The following is an 18848-nucleotide window of genomic DNA, read 5'->3' on the forward strand; positions in this document are numbered from 1 at the left end:
GTATATTTTTCTTGTTAAGTTATTAATACTTAGTTATACTATGTGTATTAATTTACATTGTAAAAACTTCATTACTTATTTAAACTATGTAAAAATACTTAAATTATTAATTAAAACCAAAAATAAGAAAAAATTACACAGATACTTCGTTAAAGCACACGTTGTTCTCTTCAATAATTAAGTTATACGTCTTGATATAATCTAAAGTTCTAAACATTTGTATAACCTTGACTTGTTAAAATTTAATTACCATTATGTACATTCTCTAACCAGATATTGCTAGAAATCACGTTTTAAACTTCTACTTTAATCCACTGTTGAGTCTATCTTCGACTCTCAAGAATTACTTCGTGCCTTCCCGTGAACCTTACAAAAATTAAATATGAAAGGTGTGACCCATTGATTTTTTTTCTAAATTCCTATTTTGCGATAGTCGACAACACTAAAAAATATTAAAAATGTTATAAAAAAAGTTAGAGCTTTATGAATATTTATATTTTAGATTTTTAAATGGAATTAAAAAAATTTATATTATGATCAAAAACTAACTTATCTTTTTTATTTTATAAACTAACGTTATTAAACGATTTATTATATTTTTCTTATAGCTCTATAAAATTTAAAATTTAAAAATGAATCATGATGTTCTGTTTTATACTTTTTATTTTTTTAAGTTTTTTTTAGAAAACTAAGTGTAACTCAAAGAGCTCGTCAATTCTTAAAAAAATCTAAAATATTCTTAAAATTTATATTTAAATGTCATTGAAAGTAAAAAGTCAATTAAACAATTGCTTAAAATATTAAGCAATAACTACACAAAACAAATCAAAAAAAATATTATCTTAGGTGAAAGCTAAGTAATTAACTTGGTAGTATATATTTGTTCTCCTTTGTAAAGACCTCAGTTTTTTTTAAATCAAATCAAAATAATAGTATCCTATTTTACAGTGTTTTAAAACACTTAGTAATATAATATTGTGAAAATAACTAGTTTACTTTTTTTGATAGCTCTTAGTATATTTTATTTTGATTGTTTACTTCGTAAACTTTAAGCGGATTTAGTAAAGGACTAGAATTAAATTCATTTACATTTGATGAAAAGCTTATGTTAAAAATGTTTAATAACTATAAAAAATACTAAGTCTTTACAAACTTAAACATTATTTTGATTATTTAATTTTTAGGATACTGCCATAGTATGCTTTTAATTAAAAAACTCTGTACACTACTAAATATTTTAATATATTTGAATTCTATAAGATTACAATGGTTACATCGTTTCCTACGAATTTATTAGATTATTGAATTCTTACAGTATTACTATAATTCAAAAAAACTAAATTGCTAAAAATAAAAAAATCAACTGTCTAAATAATAAATTGATTCAAAAATGAACAGTTTGAAATTGATTTTTTTATTGTCAAAAGTAACTCTTTATGGTTATTTCTAAATTTATTGATAGCTTTCTAAATGTGCAAAGAAATAGTTTAATAATAACTATAAAAAGGGTATACTTACAATTCCCATCCGCGATTATTTCCCAACAAACTTTTTTTCATTACTTTTTTATCCTTTTTTTTTTTGATTATATGGAATCTTTTTATTTTTTAACATCACTGTTACCCTTAAAAGGTGAGCGGTTGTCAGATTTGACCAGGTGAGATTTGATAGCAATTTAAAACTGAAAGGTTCCAAAAAATAGTGTACAAAATATTAATAAAGATTGGTATTAAGATTACAAATACTATTTTTTTAAACAACCGGGTGACTTTGTGTTTGAATCTTTTTATAATATATTGTTTATGAACGATAAAAAAATCGCTCAAGTTTGGTCTAAAGACAAAGGTCTTAAAGTACAAAGGAACCTTTTGGTTAACGAGTCGTACACCACATGCTTATAAAGTTTCTTACGAGCTGTTACACATAGTTTTTTTAATCATTAAAATATTAAAATCTTTAGTATTAAAACAATCAGTTTGACGAAAAGAAAAATTAAAGAAGTTAAAACTAAACGATAGTTAAGTGAATTCTGTGTTTATTAATGTATTATAAATCTTGTTTAGTAACATAAGAACTAAAAATTATATATAACTTTAAATTAACTTTTAAATTAAGATAAACAACATTAATAACAAACGTGTGAATACTTGAATTATAGTATAACTTTTTTAAAGAAAGTAAAATGAAAAAGCTGAAATACTTTACGAAATTTTTTTTATAAGTGTTTTGTGCTAAAAAGTTAATTTTTGTTTTGTTAAAAAGTTAACTTGAACAGTAAAAACAATTTTACATTTGAATACTTAAATAAACTGTTGTAATTTTTTTTTTTACAATTTTAAAGAAGTGATTTTTACAATAACTGAACTTAACTTTTATAAATGAAAATATGAAGATAAGTACTGTAAAATTCATGCTCTTAATAATAAAAAAAAGAAAAAGACAATAATTATTTTAACAATAATGATATCAACAACAACAAATTTCTTTTTATTTTAAAATACACTTTTCTCTTTTTTTTTTGAATACTTGTCCAAGTCTAAAACTGTAATAATAGAAACTAAGCAACATTTGCAAACATAAAAATAAAGAAATTTTTATTGGCTTTCCTCAAAAAAAAAAAAGAGATTTTTTAACTTAAGTTTGCTTGAAACAGTTATCTTAGCTTACTTTTAAAATACTTTATTTTCTGCTAAAGTAAAAACATCTATAACTATTTTTTACATTTGCATGCTAAAATAAAAAGTTTGTAAGTATTTTGAACTTAATTCAAAATAGTAATCTTAAAGAATAATCTTAAAAAATAACAAGATATAAAACTCTAAAACCTAGACTAAACCAATATTACTGTAACCAAACAAATCAACTTTCGAACAAAAATAAATAAATAAAAATTTGAAAACTAAATGACAATTACTATTAACTCCTTAAACAAAAGTAAATAGACGACTAGGAATGATCACGACCTTGATAATCACTATTTAAAAAATAAATTTTAAGTTCATCCTGGAACTTTCCAAAATGACTCATATTTTTTTAAACATAATGGTAGCTTCATCCATAACTTACTTCCTTGGTAGGATAGCGATTTATGACCTATTTTGCTGTTGAATCTAGGTAGGAAAATATTTGTTTCTGAAGACCTCGTACGATAATATTGGACGTTTTTTACACTTTTATAGTAATTTTTAAAGTTATCTGGTAACAAGTTATTGTTAAACTTAAACATAAGCTGATCTATTTCATAGAGATACAGACTTTCAACACCTTGAATTTTTTTCTGATATTTTAATTCTCTTACACTATCATATTTCTTATAATGTATGCATCTAAGCGCTCTGTTTATGAGAACATTGATATAATTTATACATTTTTTATTTGCTTTTGCCCAGCACAACAAGCCATGTCTAACATTGCTCATATAAAAAGAATTAAAGATAATGTATAATGCTTTTTCATTTAAGAAGTACCTGGTTTTATATAATACACCCAATAATATTTGTAATTTTGTTTTTATAGCTTCTATGTGTTCTGTCTATTTTAAGTTTCTATCTAAAATTATTCCCTAGTATTTATAGCTATCTGTGTTTGTTATAACTTTTTTACCTATTTTAACATTAAGTTCTATAAATTACTAAAAACTATTTTTGATTGGTGTAGAATCATGCTTCTGGTTTTATTAAGGTATAGTTTAAGTTTGTTTCTCATAAGCCAATCTGATACCTTTTTTAGTTCTGTGTTTAAATTTTTACTGTCATTTAGGTATGTTTCTTTTGTAAATGTCTTTTATAACATTGTATTTTCTGCAAAGTTGAGGACTTTAAGACTAGTATTATTTTGTAAGTCATTTATGTGTATTGGGAATAACAACGGTCCTAAAACTGAGTCGTGTGGTACCCCGACCTCACTATTTTCACAGGTTGACTCATATCCTACAAAGCTAACGAATTGTTTTCTTTTATCTAAATATGAATTGATTAGTAGATGCATATTTCCTTTCACAACATAACATTCTAATTTCCTTAGTAAGATATTTCTATCTACACTATCAAATGCTTTACTTAAATCCGAAAAGACTGCACAAACTGCGTTTCTTTTATCAAAATTGGACAGAGCCCCTTCAACAATTCAGAAAAAACTAATAAAAATAATAGATTTCACGAGGTTGAGTAATGTTAATTAATTTAGTCTGATCGTACTTCTTTTGATTAGTACTTCATATAGATATATAACGAAAGCTTTTTTTCTCAATGATTAACCTTCATATTTATGTTGTTGATAGGTATAACTAATGTGTGTATATTGTATTGTGTATTATATTTTGTATAAACTACGATACTTCACTTTTTACAGAAAACCTTGGTCTTGAAAAACGTTAAAATAAAGTTCTTGAAAGTTTTCAGTAATGTAAGGTAAGTAATCAATTGAATAGTACACTTGTGTAAAAAATAATGTAGCTCTGATTTATTATAAGTATGCCTTTATATTACAACCAGTGTTGCCAAACACTTATGCTAGTTTAATATTCTTGAAAAATTTAGTAAGTTTAAATTTGTTTCGTAAATCTTAGGCTAGGTTTGTGTGTTTTTATTCAATTTTTTTATAAAAGTCAAGTTTTTTTCTATACATTAAGTTATTTCTTTCTTTTATGATTTTTAAAGTATTCAAGCTTTAAAAAAAAACCTTTTTTTTTTTTTTGACTCTCACTACTTTTTCGTAAATTTCTAATAAGCTCAAGCTAATTTGATGTAAATGAAATTAGTTTTTAGACAAACTTGATTTTTAGTTAGAAAAAGTGTTATTTATAGTAATATGTATGATCTGTTTTTATTAATAAATAACATTTTCCTCAACTTGATTTTGTTAAAGATTTATAATGTATTTTTTTAACTTCTGTTGAATTATTTTTGTAAAAACTAGCACATATAAACTTATACAACATTTTGGACATAGCTCAAAAGTGCGTACCTAAGAAAGTAAAATCTAATTATAAAATTCAATTTTAAAATCACAAGAAGAGCGTACATAAAAAGTGCATACTCAAAAGTAGAATAACGTATTTTAAAATGTTGCATTTGAAAATATAAGTCACTAACCTTAATTTATGTAAAACTATTTAAGTAATTCTACAAAAATAGATAAAGTATTTTTAAAAACTGTGTGTTTTTAAAAGTTAACTCGTAAAACTTATACAAATCTATATTAAGGCTAATTCAAAACTTATAAAAAAATACTTTTATATCTATGTTTCATAAAATATGAAAAATTGTTTATTTTTAATTTAAAACAACAGTATAAAAATAAAAAATAAAAATATCTGAATCCGTAAAGTATACTTAAACTTATACACTTTTTAGACTTCATTAATATTCGTGAAAGACAATAAAATTAAACAATATCATTATTCAGAAACTTTATTTCGAAACAAATAAAAATTTAGTGTTTACAATAATAATAAAATGTTTTTTTATTTAAAAAACTTAAGTTAATATTGCAGTAATAAAACCAGATACTATAATTTTCAGTAAAAACTCTAACAAGTTTGAAAAAAAAATATATGTTTTGATCAGTCAAACTTTAAGTATGTTTCAATAATATATCAAAAAATATATTGGTAAAAACATAGAACTAAATGTTCATTTTAAAATGGGTATTATTGTCTTCTTATTCTCCAATTTTTCCAATCATGAAGATGATACAGCTCTGCTGTAAAAATAATAACAACTTTACAAGTAAAAAGTTTAAACTACAGGACTACCGTTTTTTGCTTCAGTGTTTTTATTTTTTAAAGTTTTAAGAACAATTTAAATGATAAATAAAACTATTGTTTTATATTGTAAACGTTTTGTTTTGTACAGAACTATGAATACCATACTTATGATTTAGAGAAAAATATATATACATAACAATATTAAGGGCAGTTTAATAAAAATATTCTATGTAGCTAACTTTAAATTAACAGTCTCATGTGTAGAAAATTTTTCTTCCTTAATCAAGCCGTCAAGGTATATTTAAAGAAGCTTAAAACGCGTCTTTAAAGTAAAACATTTTTAATTAATACACTACTTTTTTTAACTTTTATTTTCTCTTTCAAACGTTAAATTCAGAAAAGATGTTTCTTACTAATAGTTTGTATTCTATCTTTAATAAAACTACACTACAAATGCAAATAAGTATTTTAATTTTAACGAAATATATAACTAGCTAGTTTTAGTTTCATAAGAGTTTAGTTTCTTGTTATTGTGAAAAATTAGAATAAACATTAAAAAAAACCTTTTAGAAGATACGCGCGCCCTCGTATAAGCAGTTTCAGACTTGGTGCTTGTGTTGAGTTTTCTGCTGCTTGGTTTACCTGTTACACTTCTACGAACTGTTTCGCTTGCTCTTCTACATTATAAATTCTGTGTTGTTCTCAAATAATTGTTGAAATGAAAAATAAATAGTGTTGTAAAGCTATTGAAAAACTTATTGTTAATTTTCAAACTCATCAATTGTGTAATACGATTTTAAAAATTAGTCATGAAAGCAACAAGGAAGTACATTAGGTAGTAAGCTTTCTATTACATGACATAATACAGTAACTTTCGCATTGATCTTCCGTGTATTTAATACAAGAGCAAATTAAACTTTATTTGGTTATTTCAAAGAATTAGAAAGTTAATTAGTTAAAAAAATTATTTTAATGAAAAAATTAAAGCTTACGAAGTTAAAAATTTAACTTGAATTTTAAAAAACATTGAAATAAATTAATAAAACTTTAATTTAACTACAATAAAAATATTGTAATGTATTGCAATAATCTAAAATAGTACAAAAGTAATGCTTCTTACGATAGATCTAACTGTATACCCGATTTTTTTTCTAAAATTAGTTCCCAAAAAGCTGTAGCATATTGGATTTAATACGGAGTTTATATACGCGAGAAGCGATGAAAAAATCGTCAAATTTTCACATGAACCTCCCTGTTTGTTTGAAGCAGTAAAAAATTGACTCTTTATAACTTCTGAAATTATACTAAACAAAATTCTGTTACAAATTTTATCAGAAATTTTAATTAGTTTTATAGTTTCTGTTATCTAATACTTGAACTATTTTTAAAAAATCAACAGACTAGTTTCAGTAACGTTTTAATTACAGAACTAATTTTTTTTAGAAAAATAAATTGTACAATCTTAGTAAAGTAAAAATAAATTGATTAAAAATAATAAAGGTTTATGTATGAAATAACCATTTAAATTTGTCTCAAAATTACATGCATTAACATGTTACCTGCATGTAAGGCAGACCCTTTATTTTGGTCAGGTGTATAATGTGGAATGGCAGCCAGCAAATGATGAAGGTGGAAACCAGGAGTGCCGACATCAGGGTCACCTTGTTCCTCACTTTCGCCTGCCTGCCTCCTGACACTCCTCCTGAAAACTTCACTTTTTTGATGATCATGCCGTACGTTGCAATCATTGCCTTCGTATAAATGTTTTAAAATGTGAATTGAAAATAATTTAAAACATCAACGTAAGGCATTATTTACAAGCTTCCTTTGAAAAAAAAACTGACTTAAACAGCTTGAATAAATGTTATTTAAAAAAGTTTTCAAGCATTTGGTTTAGTGTTAAACTTCTAAGCAGTAAAAAGAAAAGTATAAGTAAGCTAAAAAATGTAAATAGTAAAATTACCAATACTGGAAAAATGTATAAAACTATGAAGTTTGTGTACAGAAATTTGTGCCATCGCTTTGGAGAATTTCTGTAGTGACAGTTTATACTTTGAATGTACAACAGATCATCCTCAGAACCTTCTGTGGTATTGCCATTTTCTGGTAAATAATCACCACTAGGGTCAAATTCATCTTCCCATTTGCTCGAATAGTACGACTCCTCCTCGTCGATAAATGTCAGATTGCTTGAAATTGAGGTCATGTTTTTTGTTAAATTAATTTCAGTAGAGTTGTTATTTTTAGTATTTCTATTCGTATCATTTTCTGAGGAATAATAACTGTAATAGTCTCCTAGTTCTTCATAGTAGTCTGGATAGCTGTCACTGCAAATAGTTAATTATTTTGGTTTTAAGAATAATTATTTTTAAAAGTAAATAAAGTTTAAAACAACTTGTATATTAAAAACTAAAACGTGGATAACATTTTACTAACCTAATTTTATTATACCTTTGATATTTTTTGATCACTTTGTAATAATCATATGAACTTAAACTTACCTAACGCGTAGCTTCACATGCTTAAGACATGTAAGAGGGACGACGATGCAAGGCGGGGTCGACAAGTTTAAACGTGAATAGTTAAATGTTAGTCTCTAAGCAGATGATAAACAAGCTTAATTGTCTATTACTACATAGAACTTAAGTTTTAAAAAGGTTTCAAGAACAGTAAACAGCTTCGAAAATAAAAATAAAAACCTAAGTATAAAACAACATTGATAAGCTGTTGGAAGAACAATATGTATCACTTTGAAAAAAATGAAACTCACCTGTAATGATCTTGGTGTACTAATTAAGTACACCTCAAAATCAGGAGTTTCCTTAAGCCAATCGTCTTATTTCAAAATAAAAAATTATAAAGTAGCCGTGCATTTGTTACTTGTATTTCTGCGCAGCTTAATTTAGTTATATGTCTAAATCAGGGATCGGCAGCCTGATGTTACTCGCGCGCCTATTTTCCTAGGAAAAATTGCTCGCAGACCGCACTATTTAGAAAAAACCTTTGAGGGCCGCATTTATTTTAAAAAAATTCTGGTAATCAGTAGAAAAATATTATTTAAGATCAAAAATATGACAATTTAAGCAATATTAGAGCATTAATAAAGAGTACTTATTGAATTAAGAGCCTAACTGTAAGTTTTTATTACAAAAAATATAACTTTTATTGTTTTTAAAATGTATATTTTCGGCTGAAAGTAGCTCGTGGGCCGCAGATTTTAACTTTGAGGGCCGCATTTGGCCCGAGGGCCGCAGTTTGCCGACCCTTGGTCTAAAATAATCGTGAAGCTGATTATTTATAATTTGAAAATAAGCAATAAAAATTATTTTAACTAATATTAAGTGCATAACAACGATAGACTAAAAATTGAATGTTACAAGTAACATACATAACAAAACAATCATTTTAGAACAATATATTAAACGTACACTAAAAATCATTACATTTTTCTGTTTAAATATACGATTTTCCAAGCAATAAAAAACTTAAAACAGTTTACTTCAGCCTGAATAAACCATCTCCGATAGTCCGTCAGAACCTAAAACTCGAAGTATACTGTTAGAGCAAAACCTGTAACCATCCGCCCAACTATTAAAAGCAAGTATTATTAAAACTTGTTATTCTAATTAGGAAAGCTATTTAAGTATTTTTTTTTCTTCAAGTCTTACGAACTACCGACTCTTAAATGCCGTACTAAACTTGCGTAGAATCTAAAACATACAGTAACAAAGTTATAATAAGGTACGCATCAACTTTAGCTTTAGTTGAGAGTTCAGACACGATGTTAGTTAGCTTCCAATAAAATGCACATGTAACTAACTTTTTGAGTGAATCAATTTTTTCAACTAGATAACACTTTTATCAGCAAAAAAGAAACTATACTCAGTTGTTAAAAGTAAAGTAGAAATACAAGGCTGTTAATAAAAAAACAAAGTAATCTAAAATTCAATTTAACTTAAATAAAAGCTAGTGTAATTTTAATTATAACTATGTTTTAAAACAAACCTACAAATTCTTCCATCGTCTTGTGCTTGTATGCTGTGTTCAAGGCACGTTGAAATTTGAGTTTCCGAGGTGTAACCAACTTCTTTACAAACATTTATCAGCTCATGATACTCTTTTTTAAAGTTAAACCTAAAAAGTAAAACGTCTTTTCTAACACACCTAAGTTTTTGCAATTCTAAACATAAGAATTAAAAGTTTATTAAAGTAACAGAAAATAATATTATTACTCTTTATAAAAACTTAGTCAAAAAAAAATATAAGATGTAATTAAAAAGAATTACTTTCAAAGACAAACAGCAACTTCAATAAAGATTTATCTTATTAATTTTTTGTACAAAAAGTTTATTTATAGTTTTAATACGATCATGTTCAAAGTTATCTAAATTGATATTTTTATTGATTATAGTTTTTGTTTCACATTAATTAAAAATTGTTATAATGTGTGCTTAAATAACTAACTGACAAAAACATTCTGGTTTAGTACCAACTACTTGAGTATTTTGCATTACCGGAAGACATATAAGTAAAGAAACTATCCACGTAAGACATATAGTTAATATTGCTGGCTTTGTTTTTCTCCATTTTCCAAGAAATTTATTAAAAGGCTGACAAACAGCAATGTACCTATCAATGCTCATTATCTGCATTTTTTTTAGTTTTTGTTGCTTTTAATTTTATAAGAAACAATAAGTTTAGAACTTTAATTTTTGTTTTTTTCTATACTGCATATAAAAAAGCATAAACAGTACAGTAGTAGAACGTTATGAAACTATAAAAACAAAACTACAAAAAACATTGGGTGTATTATATAAAACCAGACATTTCTTAAGTGAAAACCCATTATACTTGATCGTTAATTATTTGCTTATGAGCAATGTTAGACATAGCTTGTTGTGCTGGGGAAAAGCAAACAAAAAATGTATAAATTATATCAATGTTCTCATAAACAGAGCACTTAGATACATACAGTATAAGAAATATGATGATAGTGTAAGAGAATTAAAAACTCAGAAAAAAATATTAGATGTTGAAAGTCTGTATCTATACAAATTAGGTCTGTTTATGTTTAAGTTTTATAATTTGTTACCAAATAACTTTACTAACTATTATAAAAAAAATAAAAAAATGTCCATAATTGTCATACGATGTCTTCAGAAACCATTTTTTTCCTACCTAGATTCAACAGCTAAATAGGTCATAAATCGCTATCCTTACAAAGAAGTAAGTTATGAATCAAGCTATCATTATGTTTAAAAATATGAGTCATTTTGGAAAGTTCCAGGATGAACATAAAAGTTATCTATTAAAAAATTACTAATAAGGTCATTAGTGATCATTGCTACTCGTCTATTTACTTTTGTTTAAGGAGCTAATAGTATTTGTCGTTTAATAACCAACTTTTTTTTATTTACTTTGTTTTTTTTGTTCAAAAGTTGATTTGTTTGGTTACATTAACAGTGGTTGAGTATAGATTGCAGCATTTTCTATCTGGTTATTCTTTAGAATATTCTTTAAGATTACTATTATGAATTAAGTTCAGAATACTTACAAACTTTTTTTTTGTTTTTTTTTAGCACACCAATGTAAAAAAATAGTTATAGATATATATACTTTAACAGAAAATTAAATATTTAAATAGTAGGCTGAGATAATTTTTTCAAACAAACTTATGTTTTAAAATTTATCTTTTTATGGAAATCAAAAAAAAAACTCTTCTTTTTCATATTTACAAATATTGTTTGCCTTCTTTGTTTACAGTTTTAGATTTAGGCAAGTATTCAAAACATAAAAAATTAAATTTTAAAACAAAAAGAAATTTGTTTTATTTTTTACTCATTTAAAACATAAGTTTTACAGTACTTATCTTTATATTTTCATATATAAAAATTTAGTTATGTTATGGTAGAATTCACATCTTAAAATTTTTTTAAAATTATACAATAATTTATTTATCTAATCGAATGTAAAATTATTTTTATTGTTCAAGTAAAGTTATTTAATAAAACAAAGACTACACTTTAATCACAAAATACTGATAGAATTAAACGTAAAAATATTTCAGAGTATTACATTTTTACTTTCTTTAAAGAGGCTGTAACCTAGCATTCAAGTATTCACGTAATTGCTATTAGTACTGTTATATCCTTTTATAATTTAATATAAAGTCATATCTATACTTTTAGTTCTTATATTACTAAACAAGTTTTTAAGTACATTTTTAAATAAAAATTTCAGTTAATTACGTTAGTTTTCTTTTCTTTTATTTCTTTTAATTGATTTTTTCATTACTAAAGATTTCAATATTTAAATGGTAAAAACTATTTATAATAGCTCGTAAGAAATTTTATAAGCATGTGGTGTACGACTCGATAACTGAAAGGTTCCTTTGTACATCAGTTCCTTAGACCAAACTTTTTGAGCGCTTTTTTTATCTTTCAATAAAAAAACTTTTTAGACTGTAAAAAAAACTTTGTCAAAGTTGTTTAACTTTGAGTTTAGTTATTTTAGTAATTTTTTTTTCTTTTAAAGAACTGTATTTAATACCCGAAACAAATTGTTTTAGTCATTATTTAACTTTTGTTTTAATTGAATTAAATAAATAAATCCTTACAGTTTTTTTTTTCTAATTTTGGAAGACTATTTTGTATAAATGTATCAACCTTAAACTCCTTAAATAGTATATGAATACAAAACTATTAAATAATGAATAATAATATAAAAGCTTACTACTAAAAAGAAAACTGAGGCGTTGTAATTCAGAAAAAGAATAGTCTCTTTTACACTACAGAGCGAATTTCCAAAAGGCCACGATCCATGAAAATCCTCACTTACTTTAAATGGAATTGTCAACAAAAACAAAATGTCAGCAAACGCTAGTTGTAAAACATACCTAAAACGCATAATTTTTGTAAGTTTGTGATCAATTTTCTTCTAGAAGTTTTAGAAAATGTTTATTAGATTAAATGCAGTATGTAAAAAAACATTAAATACTTTAAATAACGTCAAAACTTAAAATTTTTGAAACAAATAAGTTTGTCTATAAGATGAACTAGAAATACTGTTTTATATTTCAATTTGTGTTAGTTCTCTGAATTAATTTAAAGAACCTTAAACTAACTTTTTTAAAAGAAACATGTTTTTCTCACAGTTTTAATATCTTTAAAAACTTATAAAGTTTTAAAAAAAATCCCAACTAAATTTGAACGAGTTTTTTGCTGATATTCGTAAGATATAATAAAGACAAACAATGTCACACTTTTGCTTTATCAAAAGTCAAATTAAAAGTAGTTTATTTAAATTTTGGACACTATTTAAACTTTGACGTTAGTTAAAGTATTTTACGTTTCTTGTACTTTCTACATTTAACCTAATCATTTTCTAAAAATTTTGATTTTTTTGATAAAGCAAAAGTGTCACATTGTTTGTCTTTATTACGAATATCAGCAGATAACTCGTTCAAATTTAGTATGGATTTTTTTTTTTGAGCTTTATAAACTTTTAAAGATATCATAACTGTTAGAAGAACATGTTTGCTTCCAAAAAATTTAGTTTAGGTCCTCTAGATTTTTTTTTTAGTTGTCTACATAAAATTAAAACAACTTGAAATATAATTTAGTGTTTTTAGTTCATCTTATAGACAAACTTATTTGTTTCAAACAAGTTTCAACAACAAAACTTAAATATAAGTATAGATATCTTAGTACATAATATACAAAACCAATTTACTTACATGTGTAACACAGACTTCTTATATTCTTTTAGAACAACAATCACAAAAATACTGACCAAGTTTGCAATAACTCCAATGATGCATACAATAATAGAAATTGATACTTTTCCTAGGTTAACTGAAAATACATTTTAAAATTTTTACTTTATTACTTTGATTTAGTTTATTTTTGAAAACCACTTTTTATATTTCTGCCTAAAAAGCATAATTTCTACAGTTTAAACTAAACCTATAGTAAATTTGTTCTTCATTTTTTGTTAACAAAAATATAATTCAAATAATTCTGGAAATCTATCAGTTTTCTTAGTATTTAACAAACATCTCTTTTTAAGTTTCTTTCAAAAAAATAATAAATATTTCTAAAAAGGGCCTTAAAATAATTATGCTTGATTTTAGGTCGTAAGTTATTCTTAACAGAAACGGTAAATTGCATAGTATACATTTTGAATAAAATTTAAGGAAAAGTAAATTATTTAATAACTCGTTTTATTTAATAAATATTTATTCAAATATTTTTATTTTTTCTTATATACAATACTATATTATGAAACACATACCTTTAGGTTCTGCTTGTGAATCATCATAATTCATCTTGTTTTGACTAAACTTAAAAATATTAGCACTAAAAGTTATAAAGATAAAAATAGCTATAATTTATAAGGTTAGTCCTCAAGATATAATTAGAAAAAACTCTGGAAGCACATTTAAATTATTTCTTATGATTTTATCTATTTATCTTTAATTTATAGCAATTTAAAAAATCTGTGTTTATTATTAAAAAACAATATTTCTACCACTTAACTATTATTCTTTAATTTAAAGTTTTTCTTAAGTAAAGTGTCATTTTTAGTCATATGTTTTTTTAGTTCTTAAAATTCAATTTGTTCATATTAAGATATTTATTTGTTATGGTGAGTAGCTTGATGATTTAGAGATCTTTTCAAACATAAGGTTCTTTGACAAAATTCTTCATCATCTAATAATCTATCATAATCAAATAATTGAACACTAATGGTTTAAGTTTTAAGCCTACAAATTTATAATTTTAGTTAAAAATATGTTAAAATCATTATTCTGCTAATTTGTAATTATTTCTTTTAACTATCGATAAAATACTTTAGATAAAGAAAGTAAAAGTTTAAAAAAGCTAGAAAAACTTAAGTCACACCTAAAAGAAATGAAATAAAAACATTAAAATATTAACAGAGTTATGATTGTTTTTTGCTGTTTTAAAATATTCTTTTATAAACTAATTGATAAATTTTAAATATAAAAACCTTTCCCTATCTATAACTTTAACGTAAATAGTTTTCAAAGCTTTCAAGGTAATTAAAAGTATAATAATTAACTAATGAAAAGTTAAACTGCTAGTAAAAAATAATAAAAACCCGAAAATACAAAAGTTAGTAATTAAAGGCATACAAGGAAATTAGTAACTTTCTTTATTGCACAACTTTTTTCATTGAAGTCTAAACGTAAAAAACAACATAGTAAAACATAGTTAAGTTTTTTCCTTTATCATTTACTTTCAGTTTTGAACTATTTTTGAAAACATTTTATATGCTTTAAGTAGTCAAAGTTATAACAACCACTTTTTATGTTACATTTCTCAAGTATGTACATTATCACTTTTTATGTAAGAATTCTTAAGACTGAAAAATAGAATCTGATTTTGGTTTCAGTTAAACTTTGTACATTTTATTACCTTAACAAACTGTATTTTTCTTTGGAAATTGAAAGTTTTTAATTTCTTAGCTTTTTTTTACGCTCAATTCTATAAGATTATTTTTTTATTAAAAAAAGAAAACTTAAACTAATTGGATTAAGTTTTACTGTTTTCTTAAATGAACTACAATAATCTATCTAAAATTTAAGTATAGTAGAGCTGTTAACTTTTTTTTTTCATCCTTTTACTATAAACTTTTTGCTATAATACTTTATATTATTAGAAATATTCGTATATATAGTTTGCACAATTAATAAAACATACTTTGTTTTCATTAATTACATGTTTCAAACATTTTGAAACAGTAGAAATATAAAATTATAGAAGAACTTTAGACATTGAAAATTAATTAAAATAGTTTAATTTTGCAATAGGATAAAAATTACCTATAAAAATAATTTTAAGATAACATTCTTTTATTTTATAAAAATAATGAAGAAAAAAATTAAGTGATATTTAGAAAACAAGTTTATTTTATAAACTCTAAAAGCACTAAATTTTTCGGTTGTGCTTGTACTCTAATGAAAAAAAAATAAAAAAATAATGTTTTTTAAATCCTGTTTTCAAAGCGTAATACAAAACGTTTTTTAAACAAAACTTTTTGAGCTACTTGTTTAGATGTAAGGTTTACTGATTAAAAAAAGTTAAAACTTTTATGTATGTAAACTTATTTCTTATTTAGACTCTTACCTCTATACTACTTTATTTTAAAAGTTAAGAAATAACAATGTTTAACAATAAAGTTTCTTGACGTACTTTAAGTATGTAAACTAGTTTGAAAAGTTTACTTGTTATTGAAATAAAAAACAGTTCCGAATGTGTGGTTTAATCTTATATCTATCACTACGAAGGTAAAACTTTTTGTCATATATGTTGTCTCACGGCAAATAAAAGTCCAAGTTTTGGTTTTGATGACACTAGCTAATGTTTCTCTTTGATATGAGTTAATTAAACAAAAATTTATATATGGTATGTATTTTGTTACCGGATCTTTATTTTGTATATTAGATTTAAATACATGAACAGTTTATATTATACAAAAAAAAAATGTCTAAGAGTTAAATCAAAAAACAAAAACCTTTGGAAAATTTAAAACGAATCAGAATAATTTTTTTATATCGCTAAAGTATATAGTCCTGGATAAGACGTTAAGCTGATTACAGGTGGTGTACCACTTGATAACCGAAAGGTACATCAGGTACTACATCAATTATTTTGAGCGCTTTTTTGTCGTTCAAACAGTAAACAAATTCCAAAACTAAACTATTCTTAAATTAACCTTAATACAAGATTTACTTATAAGTTTAGGAGTTATTAAATGTTAGCAAAGCTGTAGTAGTGTTTTTGAGAAAAAAATTAAACACAATTTTTCAACCTTCTTTCTTAATACTAAAAGTCAAGCATAGAGTGAAACACCTAGAAATGTTCCAATTTTATCTCTTTCAATATAAGTATGAGTTAATTATAGCGGAAAAAAAAAATAAAAAATACTTTAAAAGCGATATAAGTTCTATGCTATGTAAATCCAATAGTCAATTTAACGTGATTAATCATTAATCATACTTTTTTTTTTTACTAAAAAATAAAAAATTTAAAAAAAATATGTTAAGTTCGCACGCTACTGTTTAAGTTTACCGAAATATATTTTTTAATAGATAAATTAAACAAAAAAGTTTATTAACAACCAATTTTATAAAAGTATTAATTTTTATGGACTGTATCAGGGGCGTGTCTAGACATTTTTCGAATGTGGTTCACAACTATTTTTTTGTTCTTAATTTGCCCCGTAAGTACGCATTTCTTAGGTATGCACTGCCAGCCAGTTAAGTACACATTGTGCTACTACGCAATATTTAGCTGAAAAACTCTGTATTTAAAATGCTTTTTTCTGCTTAGAAATTTAAAAAAACATATAAGTAGTAATAGAAAAATATTATTATTTTTTATTTGTTATACTGTATCAAATTTAGATAAGTTAAAACTAAAAGAATTAGAAAAAAGTTATGAACTTACAAATTTTATTATTTTATCTCTTCAACTGTTACAGACATAACTAACTTACTCTATAAAATATTAACCTTTATATCAGGAAACAACATTATAAAATAATTAAAACATCTAGAATAAGCTTTTATAAGAAGAATTTAAATTTCAGTTTAAATGTTAGTATAGATGGAGTTCTTACATTTTTTTTTTTTTTTAACATCTTTACATTTATATATCTATTTATAATAAAAACAATTTTTTCAAGTAATTTAATGTACAAAATTTGAAATTTCACTAAATATACAATAACAAATACAAAAATAACACAACTTAAATAAAAATTAAAATTTTACTTAAACAAATGTTTAGACTTATACAATTGAATTAACATATCTTTAAATTATAATTAAATGTTTGCCTGATGGTGCAGGGATTCTAACTATGGTTTTGAAATCTTTCTGAGTTGAAAATTTAAAAAAATCAAGAATCAACTTTGTGGCCAACAGATATACAAAAATAAAATAACTTAAATAAAAATATTAAAATACCATTAAATGATAAAAGAATAAATTGCCAGGTGTGTAAAGGTCTAAAGATGATTTTAAAAACTCTTTGAATTGAACTTTTCAAGGTTCTTAGCTTCACACATTATTATTATATACAATCAACTAAGTAAAATAAAACTTTAGTGATTTAATGGACATTTTTTAAGTAAAATTGTACTTACAAGTTGAAAAACAATACTTAATCAAAAGTTATTTACACTAAGTAACAATTTATAATGGGAACTAATAGCATATTAGTAAAAAAAATCCCAGAAAAGAATGGCTCTTTAAAATTTTTACCTATTATCACGTCACCATTAAAATTTTATTTGAAATATATTTCAGCTGGGCAAAAACGAGCATTTTTTGTTAATGAAACTTATAATCTTTCAGTGTTATAAATTCAACATTCAATATTCAAAGTTTATCAAATAACCAAAACAAAGTCAATAAACAACGTTTTTAGTGATATTCTAAGAATATTTTTTTCTTTTCTTTTCTTTTTGTTCAGGGGTTCACAGGAAACAGGAAACCAGTCAAAACACGCCCCTGGAGTGTATATCAAAAAAAATGCAATTGTTTCTTTAATCATAAAGTTTATAAATGTACACTATTATATAAGAAAATTGTAAACTTTGAGTGATATAGTCTATATTTAAAATAAAATATATAGAAAATTTAAACATTTCTACAAATTTTGTATATTTTAAAACTATAAGATTTGTAGTTGTAAATTAAGTGAATTTAAACTATAAACACAATAAATATTAGTTACCACACATCCTTTATTTATGTACAAAAATTTGTAGAAGTTGTACAGCTGTATTTTAAACGGTTTACTATCATTTCTAACTCGCTTTCATTTCTAACCCGATCATTTTTAACCCGATCACTTCAAACCCGATCATTTATAACCCGATCACTTCTAAACCGATCACTTTTAACCAAATTACTTCTATCCCGATCACTTCTAACCTGATCACTTCTAACCCGATCACTTCTAACTCGATTACTTCTAACTCAATCACTTCTAGCCCGATCACTTCTAACCCGATCACTTCTAACCCGATCATTTCTAACCCGATCACTTTTAACCCGATCATTTCTAACAAGATCATTTATAACCCGATCTAACCCGACAATTATTAA

General features: G+C 24.3%; 1 protein-coding gene across 3 annotated transcripts; it reads right to left on the reverse strand.

Moving 5' to 3' along the window:
• Positions 1–5496: 5496 nt before the first annotated feature.
• LOC145836052 (somatostatin receptor type 2-like) lies at positions 5497–14060 on the reverse strand. Of its 3 annotated transcripts, none has more exons than XR_014369877.1 (10): positions 14000–14060; positions 13443–13560; positions 12440–12602; positions 10172–10353; positions 9713–9841; positions 7671–8034; positions 7267–7458; positions 6828–6959; positions 6271–6384; positions 5497–5703 (listed from the first exon to the last, which is right to left on the reverse strand). XR_014369877.1 is itself a non-coding variant. In XM_082943844.1 (10 exons), exons 1-10 carry the CDS (start codon positions 14031–14033, stop codon positions 5682–5684), a joined length of 1431 nt encoding a protein of 476 aa, XP_082799970.1. In that variant the 5' UTR covers positions 14034–14060; the 3' UTR covers positions 5497–5681. The 3 variants fall into 3 exon arrangements, 2 of the variants coding, with proteins under 2 accessions (XP_082799970.1, XP_082799971.1); XM_082943844.1 differs by having other exon boundaries at positions 6847–6959; XM_082943845.1 differs by lacking the exon at positions 5497–5703 and having other exon boundaries at positions 6327–6398.
• Between the last annotated feature and the right edge of the window lie 4788 nt (positions 14061–18848).

This window comes from Thalia democratica, chromosome 5 (genome assembly GCF_965202585.1).
Source record: "Thalia democratica chromosome 5, ktThaDemo2.hap1.1, whole genome shotgun sequence".
Taxonomy (NCBI): Eukaryota; Metazoa; Chordata; class Thaliacea; order Salpida; family Salpidae; genus Thalia; species Thalia democratica.

Bases quoted from the DNA above. Each gene is read 5' to 3' on its own strand.
- LOC145836052 (XM_082943844.1), bottom strand. From the start codon at position 14,033: ATGAATTATGATGATTCACAAGCAGAACCTAAAG. The intron at 12,603-13,442 runs GTAAGTAAATTG...TATGCGTTTTAG, and splicing joins AAGAAGTCTGTGTTACACAT to GTATGTTTTACAACTAGCGT. The intron at 8,035-9,712 runs GTTTGTTTTAAA...AACTATTTGCAG, and splicing joins GACGATGGAAGAATTTGTAG to TGACAGCTATCCAGACTACT.